Source organism: Anolis sagrei, chromosome 4 (genome assembly GCF_037176765.1).
Source record: "Anolis sagrei isolate rAnoSag1 chromosome 4, rAnoSag1.mat, whole genome shotgun sequence".
Taxonomy (NCBI): Eukaryota; Metazoa; Chordata; class Lepidosauria; order Squamata; family Dactyloidae; genus Anolis; species Anolis sagrei.
This window is the reverse complement of record NC_090024.1, coordinates 39,439,937-39,452,825: the sequence shown is the minus strand read 5'-3', so window position 1 is coordinate 39,452,825 and position 12,889 is coordinate 39,439,937. Positions and strand designations below refer to the sequence as shown.

Below are 12,889 nucleotides of genomic sequence, written 5' to 3'. Positions count from 1 at the left end.
AAGCCTTTGGCTCCTGAAAGGAAAAAGGAAAGCCTCCCTTCCACAATGTCCATCCATATCACATTGGATTTAGCCCAGTATTTGACTGAAATGGAATGTTTATGTGGGCAAAGGATAAATCTAAATCCTGCCCAGCATGTACCATGTTGTTGTTTATTTGTTCAGTCATTTCTGACTCTTTGTGACCTCATGGACCAGCTCACACCAGAGCCTGTCAGCCATCGCCATCCCCAGCTCCTTCAAGGTCAAGCCAGTCACTTCAAGGATAACATCCATCCATCTTGCCCTTGGTCGGCCCCTCTTTCTTTTTCCTTCCATTTTCCTGAACATCAATATCTTATCCAAGCTTTCCCGTCTTCCCATTATGTGGCCAAAGTACTTCATCTTTGCCTCTAATATCCTTCCCTCCAGTGAGCAGTCTGGCATTATTTCCTGGAGTGTGGAAATCTTCTTGTGGTCTAGGGCACTCCCAGAATTTTCCTCCAGCACCACAGTTTAAAAGCATCTATCTTCCTTTGCTCAGCCTTCCTTATGGCCCAGCTCTCAGATCCATAGGTTACTACAGGGAATACAACTGCTTTAACTATGCAGATCATCGTTGCCAGTGTGATGTCTCTACTCTTCACTATTTTATCGAGATTGGTCATTGCTCTTTTCCGAAGAAGTAAACGTCTTTCTGATTTCCTGGCTGCAGTCTGTGTCTGCAGTAATCTTCGTGCCTAGAAATACAAAGCCTGACATTGCCTCCACCTTTTCTCCCTCCTTTTGCCAGTTATCAATCAGTCTGGTTGCCATAATCTTGGTTTTCTGGATCTTTAACTACAACACAGCATTTGCACTTTCTTCTTTCACCTTGATTATAAGGCTTCTCGTCTCCTCCTCACTTTCAGCCATAAGTGGTATCATTTGCATAGCTAAGGCTGTTAATGTTTTTTTCCAGCAATTTAACTCCAGCCTTGGATTTGTCAAGCCCTGCACATCACATGATGTGTTTTGCATACAAGTTGAATAGGTCAGGTGAGAGTATACAGCCCAATCTTGAACCAGTCTGTTGTTCTATGGCATGTATCATACTTTTAAGAAAAATCCCATTTTAAAAAGATAGTTGGTTTCCTCCTTACTGGGATGCCGGTGAAGGTAACAGGGGGTGACTGCCAGGAGATGCTAAAGCTATTTCCATTGGGTGTGAACTTGGTTGACCCTGGGATGTTCACAGGAGCTGTGGCCTATTAAAAAAAAACAATCAGCCATTAAAGGGATGAACTTCTCTATTTTACAGAATTATAGGTTAGATTGGGGGTTCTTAAACATTTTCCACTTGTGACCCCTTTCTGCTTGGGAAATCTTTATATGGCATTAGGTATATAGACATATAAAATAAATGTAACATTAAACATCAACTGTTAATAAACCAGCATTTGCAAGGCTTGCTAAACAAACTGATCATCCTTTTTAATGAAGTACAACTGAAGTATTTTCTGCAGAGTCCACTGTAAACACAACACATTGTTGGGGAATCCTAGCTGTTAGGCTCAGAAATAACCCTCAGTTAGGGCAACTCCACCAAAATATAGCAGAGTACCATACCCAGCAGAAACCTACATGTGGTGAGATGGGACAACCTTCTAATCTTTAGGATGACTCAGGATTGCAGAGTCAGAACTTTAGGTTCAAAAATATTTATTGAAGTTAAATAAATACATTCTTTATAGAAAGGGTCTTGGAACTAACTAGCTTGCTAAATCTTATCTTCTAAAGAAGGTAAAAGGTAAAACAGATGTTTTACCTTTTACCTTCTTTAGAAGATAAGATTTAGCTTCTAAAGAAGGTATGTAGCTACATTTTTCCCACAGAGAGGCAAAATGTGTCCTCTCAGGAAGAAAGAAAAGCAGAAGAAGATGGTGGAGAGTGCATGCCCTTCCCAGGGCAGTTTGAACTTAAGAGGACATTCCCTCACAGAATTCCATTACTACGTCATCAAAGGGGGAGGAGACAGTGGCTAGCAGCAAAGACAAAGCCCTTTTGGAAAACATACATAGGAATGTGGGGAAAGGAATCCCTAAGCTCAGCCCTCTCTCTAGCTACTCATTGAAGACAAGGAACTTGATGACACAAAAACTTGAGCAGTCCAGGGATGAAACCCAACACAGGTTGTTTTTCACAGATTTGTGTAAATGTCCAGGTGGTACTGTTGCCAAATTTTAGAGACCCCAACATTGAGCTCAGGGGACACCATTTGGTGTCTGGACCTACAGGTTAAGAAGCAGTGGAGGTTAGACTATCTCATACTAAGGATTGTAGATCAGACATTATTGGAAATTTATTGTTTTGATCTGCCACTTTTTCTTTTATGGAGTTCTATAGTGAAACAGAGAATGGATCAAACTATCCATTGGAACTTATAGCATTAGATTTTGCAGCCAATAGATTTCATCACATGCATGAGCTGTTACCAGAATTTCAGCTATATTTATACATAACCGGGTTGGTTAGGATCATATTCAGAAAGAAATCAGAAGGAAATTAAATGAGATTGTAGTGACTGACAATTTGATAAAGAACACAAGTCATGCACAAATTCATTACTGCTGACACTGCAAATGTTCTGCCACTAGGTAAGTCAATTAATACATGCAGGGATAATAAGAGTCTATTAGCCTGACTCAAACTTCTGGTGCAGGATAACAGATTATTATCACAGAGCAAGTGATAATTGGCCTAGTGCCAAGATATGTATTCTGTGAATGACAAGTGTTGATGGAATTGTTACCATCAAGACTTTCTGAATTTAATTTCCCTCTGATCTCACCACAATCCCAACACCATGGATGTGTTGCACCATGTGCACTGATGGCACTATATGCAAGAATAAATAAATAAATAAATGATGATGATGATGATAATTATAGTCATGTGCATTATATATACCTATAATTCTGGATCTGTACATATAAGGAAGTGGGTCCTAGTCCACAAAAGAAAATTGTAATAAACACATTAGTTTTTAAGATGTTATAGAATGTATGGCTGATTTTTTTTTTGAGAATAGAGAAAGAAATCTACTTTTTATAATTTATGAAAGAGAAAAATATATTTTTTACCCTAGGCAGATAATGTAAAAAACTATTTAAAAGATAAGATCTTACAAAAGCAGCATTTATGTGAGTGATAACAATGGAGTTGGAGGGGGAAAAGATATTTGCTAGTTTCTAGCTGAAATTACGAAAGAATGATAAAAAGAACTATAATGAACAAGAGCAAACACACTCCATTATCCGTTGTTATCATCATTTTGCGGCTAAAATGTTTTGGACATGGAGCTGTTTTAACTATTATATGAAATTCTGTAGTGCAATAGAAACCAAAAATGGGACACACAGATATATTTCAAAATTTAATTGAGATGACTGAAAAACAGATCTTAGATAAAATAAATTTTGAAAACACTATTGTCTCTTCTACAACTTAAGTTCTGACAGGTGCAGAACTTTCCTTTGTAAAACACGGGCAAAGATAGGAAGGTACATCCTCCTATCTCTGTACATAGCATCTCATGTGATCATCTCAATATCTGATATATTTCTTGGAGGTCCTCACAGATTGAACCAGCAAAAGTCAAGGGACAGGGGAACTCTGCCACTTTTCAGATGTTGAACTGTGGCATCTATCATAGTGCAATGACAACTTGGAATGGCCTCGGACTATGATGCTGGATTATGTGATTTTAAATAACTGGTTATGAGGTTTGATATGCTTGTAATGATTTTTAATGTATATGTTTATTGTATTATGTTTTATATTATATGGCATTGAATTGCTGCCAATATATGTAAGCTGCCTTGAGTCCCCTATGAGGTGAGAAGGGTGGGGTATACATATGGTAATAAATAAATAAATCTCTGGTCAGTACCACCAACAGGGAAATATTCTGGGAGTAACCATCAAAAACATCTGAAGGGCCACAGAAACTCCAGTCCAGTTTAGATCCAGTTATTACCTCTAGCTACAAAACATTCACTCATAGAATAATAGAATCACAGAGTTGGAAGAGATCTCATGGACCATCCAGGTCAACCCCCTGCCAAGAAGCAAGAAAATTGCATTCAAAACATCCCTGACAGATGGCCACCCAGCCTCTGTTTAAAAGCCTCCAAAGAAGGAGCCTCCACCACACTCCGGAGCAGAGAGTTCCACTGCTGAACAGCTCTCACAGTCAGGAAGTTCTTCCTAATGTTGAGGTGGAATCTCCTTTCCTGTAGTTTGAAGCCATTGTTCTGTATCTAAGTCTGCAGGGCAGCAGAAAACAAGCTTGCTCCCTCCTCCCTATGACTTCCCCTTACATAGTTATACATGGTCTTCATCATGTCTCCTCTCAGCCTTCCCTTCTGCAGGCTAAACATGCCCAGCTTTTTAAGCCGCTCCTCATACGGCTTGTTCTCCAGACCCTTTATTGTTTTAGTCACCCTCCTCTGGACGCATTACAGCTTATCAATATCTCCCTTCAGTTGTGGTGCCCAGAACTGGACACAGTATTCCAGGTGTGGTCTGACCAAGGCAGACCACATCTGAATGATCTAGCTCTAAATAAATAATTGGCTAACAATTCCCTTCCACACATTCTTTAGCTTCACACAACAGGCAAAATCACAGCATTTTCAGAAAGCTATCATTTTGTGTTGCTGAATTCTGTTCTTTACCTCTTTTGGCACTGATAACTCATTGAATTTGTTTATAAATAAAGATGATGCACACATTAGATATATAATTAATTATGGGACATATGAAATATTTTTTCTGGCTTTTAAAAAGTTCAAGATGAGCAAAAGTGTTTTGTATAAGGAGAAGTAAAGTAAGCATGTGAACAAGGTATTTTGCAGCTTCTTCTGCCCATTATTTAGCTTGTTAAATCAGAAAATTAGATTACAAAATAGTGTACAAACTGCTCCAGGGCAAATCCCCGAGTTGTATATGTCAACTTGACAGTGTCTGTAGGTCCACAATTCACAGGATCTACTACTCATTTAAATACCCCATACTTTGATCTTAGTAATGGTTTAAAAGAAACAGAATTCCAAATTGTCTTCCAAAGAACATTTCAGAACATTTTTGCTGAATATATCAAATTAATGCAAACAATTATTAAATTCATACCAGCATGAAAATCACAGTTCTTGCCACAAGAACCGTAAGAAGACTTGGTCTAACTCACAGTCCTTCTTCCCAATCTTCTTTCTGCTCTTAGGCAGAGAAGCACTACATTTTAAACTAACCACAGAACTCTGTGACAATTACATTCTAGAAATTATCTGATTTACAACTATGATTTGATCCTGGCTTATCAGTACACAAAGAGATCCTGAAGCAACTTAGAGCAGGGCTTCTAATAAATCAATGTTTGCAAGTCTTGCTAGACAGGCTGGTTTTGCTTTTTGTGGAGTACAGTTGAAGCATTTTCTGCGGAGTCCACCGTAAACACTGCACGTTGTTGCTAAAAGATTTGTGTAAATGGGTGGTGTTCAGCAGTCTTTTACTTTTGCCAAATATTGCCGTGACCCCAACATTGAGCTAAGGGAACCCCATTTGGTGTCGGGACCCACATTTTAAGAAGCAGTGTCTTAGAGAACCAAGTTGATAGCATACGGCTCATCTGTCCCAGTTCTCCCAGATGCAAATCTGTCTCAGTTATGTCAGATGCAACACATATGTGCTGAATCGGGGCCCATTGTTTAAATGGCCTGGGAGCACATCCACCCTGCTGGGCTGTCACCATTAATACTGTCACCACCTCTGGCCAAGCCTTGCAGTTCCATCCAAGTACTTGGCAACAGAATCACCTCTGCTGATAGGAGAATGGGGCATCTGATACCAGCAAGGAGAGAGTTAGTCTCCCCTCCTTTTTGCTGGTTATGCAGGCACCCCAATCCAACACCACAATTTAAACTGGTGACAGCCAGGAACTAAGCTGGAGCTTCATGACTGGCTAGAAGCAGTGGCAACATGGACACAATCCACCTGTGATGGTGGTGATGTCCATTTCGACAGTGGACTGGATTGAATCCGACCTGCTACAGCTGTACAGACTGGGAGACTCTATTATTACTCTATATACTCAAGTATGATGCTGAAAAAGGCCCCCTCAGCTTATACTCGGGTAAGGGTTCTGGCAGGAAGGCATGAGGCTGAAAGAGGCCCTTTGCAGTGCTTCTACCAGCTCTGTGTTGTCTCCCCTTTCATCAACCTGCTAGATCTCTGTGCTGAGAGAGAAGAGGAAGGCACATAGCCTCTCCACTTGACACAGTAACACAGCTGGGTTGCTGTGCTGAGAGGAGAGGAGAAGCTGTATACCTCAATTAAAGTAATTTTATTGGTATCTATTTTTATTTTAAAATTTACCATTAGCTGCTGCAATTCCCACCCTAGGCTTATACTTGAGTCAATAAGTTTTCTCAGTTTTTTGTGGTGAAATTAGGTGCCTCGGCTTATATTAGGGTCAGCTTATACTTGAATATGTACATAACTGTTCTGCCCAGGCCTTACAAATTCAGGGCCATGGCTCCCTTAGCTGAGTCAATCCATTTTACATGGTCCTGACTTACAGGATAGAGAGGGGCACTCAAACAGATCTGAAACCATTTGATGGCAGATGAATTCTTTTCACATTATTTTAAACCACAAATTAAAATAGAAGCATTTTGCTTTTTTGGAGACTTTGAGCAAACCTTCCAATTTTGATTTCTTGACTGCCATTTCTTTTTTGATGAATGATTATGCCAAAATCTGTATCTATTTTAATATCTTCATTATCTGCTTCAAAATTATGCAAGTATGTGATTTTCTTTGTTTTCTTAACAGATTAATTATTACATGGAAAAGCTGCTTTTACCTGATAAGCGTGGTCAGAGTGAACGAGGTAGAGGTTGGTAGGAGCAGAGCAGCTTAGAGGTGTTATTCCTTTAGCATCTGTTTTGGCACATGATATCTCATTTTTGTTCACATCTTGGGAAGGGAAAGAAAGAGGAGATGCTAGAGATGGAGAGACTGGAGATAAGCTACTTAATCCATCAGCTACGGAATCAGTGTTGAGACGGATTTCTGTGTAGTAAAAATCTTCCTCTCCATCACTGTAGTCAGATTCCCCCACACGTCTAAATCAAACAAAGACCAGAAAGTTATTTGTAGCATACTAAATTTATTAAATTAAGATAGAAGTGTTCAATTAGTACATGAGTACTGTACATGCAAACAAATTATATTTCTCTAGGCTTATTCAAAGATATAGTCAATAGACTTAAACATACATTTGAAGATCCTATCCAATTCAATATCATAATGGGAAGGGATTGCAGTGAGCTCCATTGGTATCACTGTGGGGAGAAAACTGGGAACCTGTGTTTCCATTTTGATTAACTCAAATTTAGTGTCACATCTCAACCATGCTTTGTTGAATTAAGCATATTTTGTAAACCAGAGTTTAGAGCCGACTTATTTCGAGCAAACCATAATTAAGATCAACCACAGTTTGTGAGGCTTATGCAAAACAAAAAGCTGCAGTTAATTAAAATTGAAAGCATCCCGGGGGAACATCTGGTTCAATAGCAGTAAATGTGAAAAAGGTCTTGGAGTCCTTGTGGGCAACAAGTTAAGCGTGAGCCAATAATGTCATGCACCATCTTAAAAAGGAAATGGGATTTTGGCTTGCATAAATAGGAGTATAATGTCTAGATCAGTGGTTCCCAACCTTTTTTTTTTTTTTACCAGGGACCACTGTGATCAGAGACCACTATCCAACATTAGTACCAAAAGGGTTACAAATCAGTTTTTTGTCAACTTTAGATTCAGTTTGGTTATTTGGGGTCCTGATTGCACTCGGTAGACCACATCGGATCGAGCTTCTGATACAGAACATAAGTAGTCGCCATCTGCTCACCCATAGAAAACTATATTTAAAAATCTAGAGCTGATGTGAAAGTAACAATCTTTTGTGAGTAGTTAGCCTCTCCCCTCCTGACATCCCTGCTGCCTCAGCACTATGAGAGTTCTCGTTGCTGCATGGTTTTGAGGCAACAGTGTTGTGATATTGAGGCTGTAGAGCATATTCTCATTCTTGTGGACCAGTGGTGGTCCACGGACCACAGGTTGGGAAATCACTGGTCTAGATCCAGGAAAGTCATGCTACCACTCTATTCTGCCTTGGTCAGACCACACCTGGATTACTGTGTCCAATTTTGGGCACCGCGATTTAAGGGAGATGTTGATAAGCTGGAATGTGTCCAGAGGAGGATGACTAAAATGATCAAGGTTCTGGAGAACAAGCCCTATGAGGAGCAGCTTAAACAGCTGGGCATGTTTAGCCTGCATAAGAGAAAGCTGAGAGGAGACATAAGGTATAAATATGTGAGGGGAAGTCATAGGGAGGAGGGAACAAGCTTGTCTCTTGCTCCCTAGGATGCGGACCAATAGCTTCAAACTAAAGGAAAGGAGATTCTTCTTGAACATTAGGAAGAACTTCCCAACTTTGAGAACTGTGGCATTATTGTGGCATCAAATTGTGCCGGTTTTGTAAACTGCCCTGAGTTGCCCTCGGGCTGAGAAGGGTGCTATAGAAATATAGTAAATAAATAAATAAAATAAACTCTTCAGCAGTGGAACTATCTGCCCTGGACTGTGGTAGAGGCTTATTCTTTAGAGGCTTTTAAACAGAGGCTGGATGGCCATATGTCAAGGGTGCTTTGAATGCAGTTTTCTTGCTTCCTGAGAGGAGGTTGGACTAGATGACCCATGAGGTCTCTTCCAACTCTATGATTCTATGATTGTATGCTACCATACAGGAGAAGGGGCAAATGCATGATCTAGATTTACTGCTGCATATATTCCTTGTTGGAGAGGGGAAAAACACTGTTCTAGAACAATGTGAAAATACGTCATAGTCCAAAGGAAAAAAAATGGTGAGAGAAAACTGAACAATTCAGAGTTCCCACTAAGATCAAAATTTTATGTGTACACACTTAGATATAAATCTCAGTGAAATCAAAGGGACAAAACATTAGGATTGAAATACAGTGTTAGAGGTTTTTTTTTTTTTTTTTTTTGTTATATGAAATTAGTATCACTTACCCAAGGTGAATGGTCCGGATATGTTTTTGTATACCAACAGCTGTACTCAGTACCTTTCCACAGTTTTTCCAAAGGCATTTGAACATGACTTTCATGGAGTTCTAAGAAATTCAGTAGAAGAGAGCATACATATTAACTAATGTGTTCACACATTTGTATGACTTCAATGACATTTTCCTCCTAACAATGATTTTAATGTAAATCTAAATTAAGTCTTCACAGTTAATCAGATGAATATATACTGGAGCTGGTAAAATGTTGACCTTTTCATATTACTCTTAAAGAATAACATGCTAATTCTGTTATACACTGAATAATCACAGGCAATTATTTAAAGTCTCAAATCTAAGAAACCACACTGAAGAATAAAGTAAATTGCCAGGAGAGTGACATTATTGAGCTCAGAGCACCCATGTAGCAACATAAAGCGAACATAATATTTTGTAAAATCATTAAGGTACAAGTAGCAAGCTCATTAATCTTAAGACATAAATAAATAAAATTCTTATAACAGGAGGAAAATGTGCCTTTTGAATAGAAGTATAATAAAGATCCAAATACGTTGTAATCCAAATCAACAGTATTCAGAATCCACCAACAGCAACTAACCAGAGTCTTTTGTCACATTTGCACAAATCTAATGTCAACCAAAATATCTCAGTAAATAAAATGAAGGCCACTTCATGATCATTTGTTGTAATGTTCTGTTGTTATGTTTGCAGTTTTACTTACATTTAGGTAAACCATATTTATTACACAGAGTGCAATGTAGGCTGTTTGTGATTTATCATGTATAATACCTTTGTCACTGAATCAAGAGACAGCATTTCTTGCTAGGAAGAAACAGTACCTCTTAAAAGATTTATAGTGCTGTATGTTGATGACTCTGGGAAAAGGCAGAATAATTTATTATTTTCGTGCAGGTACGGCAACTAAGGTGGCCAATTTCTGAAACTTTATACATTCCTCAAATATAATCATGGAAATATATATTTTGCCACCTGTTCCAAGTGAAATGGCTAAAGCTGTAGCCATTTCAGTAGCATGAAGATCACAACACTTGTTTTCAGGCTGCAGGATGCAATTTATTGATCAGATGGGTTCTTTAAAAATATCTTCTAATCATTTTCTAAAAGCATGATTATTTTAAATAAAAACTGTTCAAGATTATGGACAGCATAAAGGTAAAGGTTTCCCCTAACATTAAGTCTAGTCGTGTTTGACTCTGGAGGATGGTGCTCATCTCCATTTATAAGCCGAAGAGCCGGCATTGTCCGTAGATATCTCCAAGGTCATGTGGCCAGCATGACTGCATGGATTGTCGTTACCTTCCCGCTGAAGCAATACTTACTAATCTACTCACATTTGCATGTTTTCGAACTGCCAAATTTAAATGTAACATGGGCATGGAACCTTACCTCTCTTTTATACTTCCACTTTATATTAGAAAACTTTTTACCCGGGCTAGATTTGAGCAGCTCAACATTAAGTCCAAGTTGGGACGACAACAGAATATTCCCTACACGAGGAGAACCTGTGGGTGTCGCGAGGTAGATGCAGAAGTGGAGGACTCAGAACATTTTTTCTTAAAATGTCCCTACTACAACAGGATCCGGTCTTACTACCAAGAGCCACTGCTAGAGAATCATACTTATTTGGAGAATAAGGAGAAATTGCACATCCTCCTTCAGGGTTCAGGTAAAAACTCTTTTAAAATTGACCCTTTTTACCCAAAAAGCGCTGGCTATCTGCGAGAAGATGGAAGCAGAGAGGTGACCTTGCTGCCATCAACAAAACTCAAACTTAAAAACTTAAAGAGGTGACCTTGCTGCCATCAACAAAACTCAAACTTAAAAACTTAATATGGACATCCCACTAGTTTTACCTACCCATGCCCCCATCCAAACCCTACTTTAAGGAATTAATCAATTTTTAATCTTTTAATCTTTTTATCTTGTAGTTGCTCAATTATTTAGGAGTGGGTCGACAGGCCAGTAGGCCGTGATGCCTTGTATTCATATATGGTTTTACTGTATATGTATGTTTTGCATGTTTTGATATGGTCAAAATTGACTAATCAATAAAGAATTGTATTGTACTGTATTGTACTCACATTTGCATGTTTTCGAACTGCTAGTATGACAGATGCTGGGGCTAACAACAGGAGCTCAACCTGCACCCCTGGATTCAAACCGGCAACCTTTTGGTCACTAAGTTCAGCAGCTCAGTGGTTTAACCTGCTGCACCATCAGAGGGTGCATATACCATTTCAAAAGAGTTATTTCTTGTTTTATGATCTTTTAAGTGTGATATCATACAATACCCATTAATCGGCAAAATAGTTTCAAAATGTGCATATTAATCAATAGATCAATTTAAATCTATTAAAATAAATACAACAATTTGACTGAAGCACAGTTCCATGCACATGTACTTCCACGTAAATCCTACTTTCAGTGTGGTTTACACTTGGGTAAATGCACATAGGAATACTAATCATGTTGCATATAAATGTATAGATATAATTTGAAGTTTTCCAACTACATTATATATAAATATGTACAAAAACGTACATATATACATACAATGTTACTTAGAAATGGAAGAAAGGAGAGATGTCGCCTTCCATTTCAATGCAGAATAACCTTATTTATTACATCCTGTGAAAAACTGGTGGCTTTAAATAAAGCAATTCTATTTAAATTTTGTAGGTCTTTACTTAGTTATCTCTGCATTAGAAAAAGAGGAAAAGGGGAAATAAAAGCTATGACTATTACTTTATCTTCTTTGAAAACAAGTAAGCAAAACTGGGGAGAGGGTTAGGGTACTTAAAATCAGCACCAAGAATCTAGTCAGGATGAGAAACAGAATTGGATTGCAAATCCCATGGTACACCAGCTCTGGCTTTAAAGACTAGGGATCATATGTGTTACAGTCCAACGATATATGAAGGGCCACTCATTTCCATCCTTGCACTATATGAAGAGTTTGAAAAGTTGCATTTCTGGATTACAACTCATGTGGGTTTCTGAGAGTTGTTGTCCAACAACATAACTTTTCCAAACCCTCACATTTATGACAATGTAATACAAAAATACACTCCTTTTCTGCTTCTGAGTTTGCTCCATGGCTAATCCCAAAGATCTATGCCTCCTATAAACCCAGTACCATCCGGCTCACCTTCCTTTTTCTAGGAATGGGCTCATCAAAAAGCAGGCTGCTAGTTTCAGCCTCATCAATACCATCATCTGTTTGAGAGAGCAACCGAAATGGTTTGAAGCTGTCAGCTGAAAGAGGTGGCGACGGAGTGGATGGATTTGATTGGTCGCTTGGAGCGCTCCAGCTCCAATACCCACTGCTGCTGGTACTAGAAGGCACAAATCCTCCTTCTTTCCAAGATCCATTTAGGGATTCTAGAAATTGATGAGATTAGAATAGAAAATCAAACATTAATGTAAACCATTACTGAATAAATCAGCTCTCTCTCAGTTACTGTATTTTTAGAATTCAGGCAACAGTTTTGAAACTGTATAAAAGATTCCTAGGTAAACTGAATGACATACAAATAAGGTTTCCATAGGCAAGGTGTTTTGCCATTTATTTCCTCTGAAATATAGTATACACTACAGCAGTGGTTCTCAATCTGGGGTCCCCAGATGTTTTTGGCCTACAACTCCCAGAAATCCCAGCCAATTTACCAGCTGTTAGGATTTCTAGGAGTTGAAGGCCAAAAACATCTGGGGACCCCAAGTGGAGAACCACTGCACTACAGCAA

At 38.7% G+C, this 12,889-nt stretch overlaps 1 protein-coding gene across 1 annotated transcript in view; it reads right to left on the bottom strand.

Annotated features, from left to right (window-relative positions):
• The window catches only part of ZNF704 (zinc finger protein 704), an 81,106-nt gene that overhangs the window by 20,234 nt on the left and 47,983 nt on the right, over positions 1-12,889 (bottom strand). The window contains exons 4-7 of the mRNA XM_060775530.2: positions 12,295-12,527; positions 9,115-9,215; positions 6,884-7,145; positions 1,122-1,226 (exon numbers count right to left, since the gene is read on the bottom strand). Of these exons, the coding sequence (XP_060631513.2) occupies positions 1,122-1,226; positions 6,884-7,145; positions 9,115-9,215; positions 12,295-12,527 (701 nt within the window). The remainder of the gene's footprint in view (positions 1-1,121; positions 1,227-6,883; positions 7,146-9,114; positions 9,216-12,294; positions 12,528-12,889) is intronic.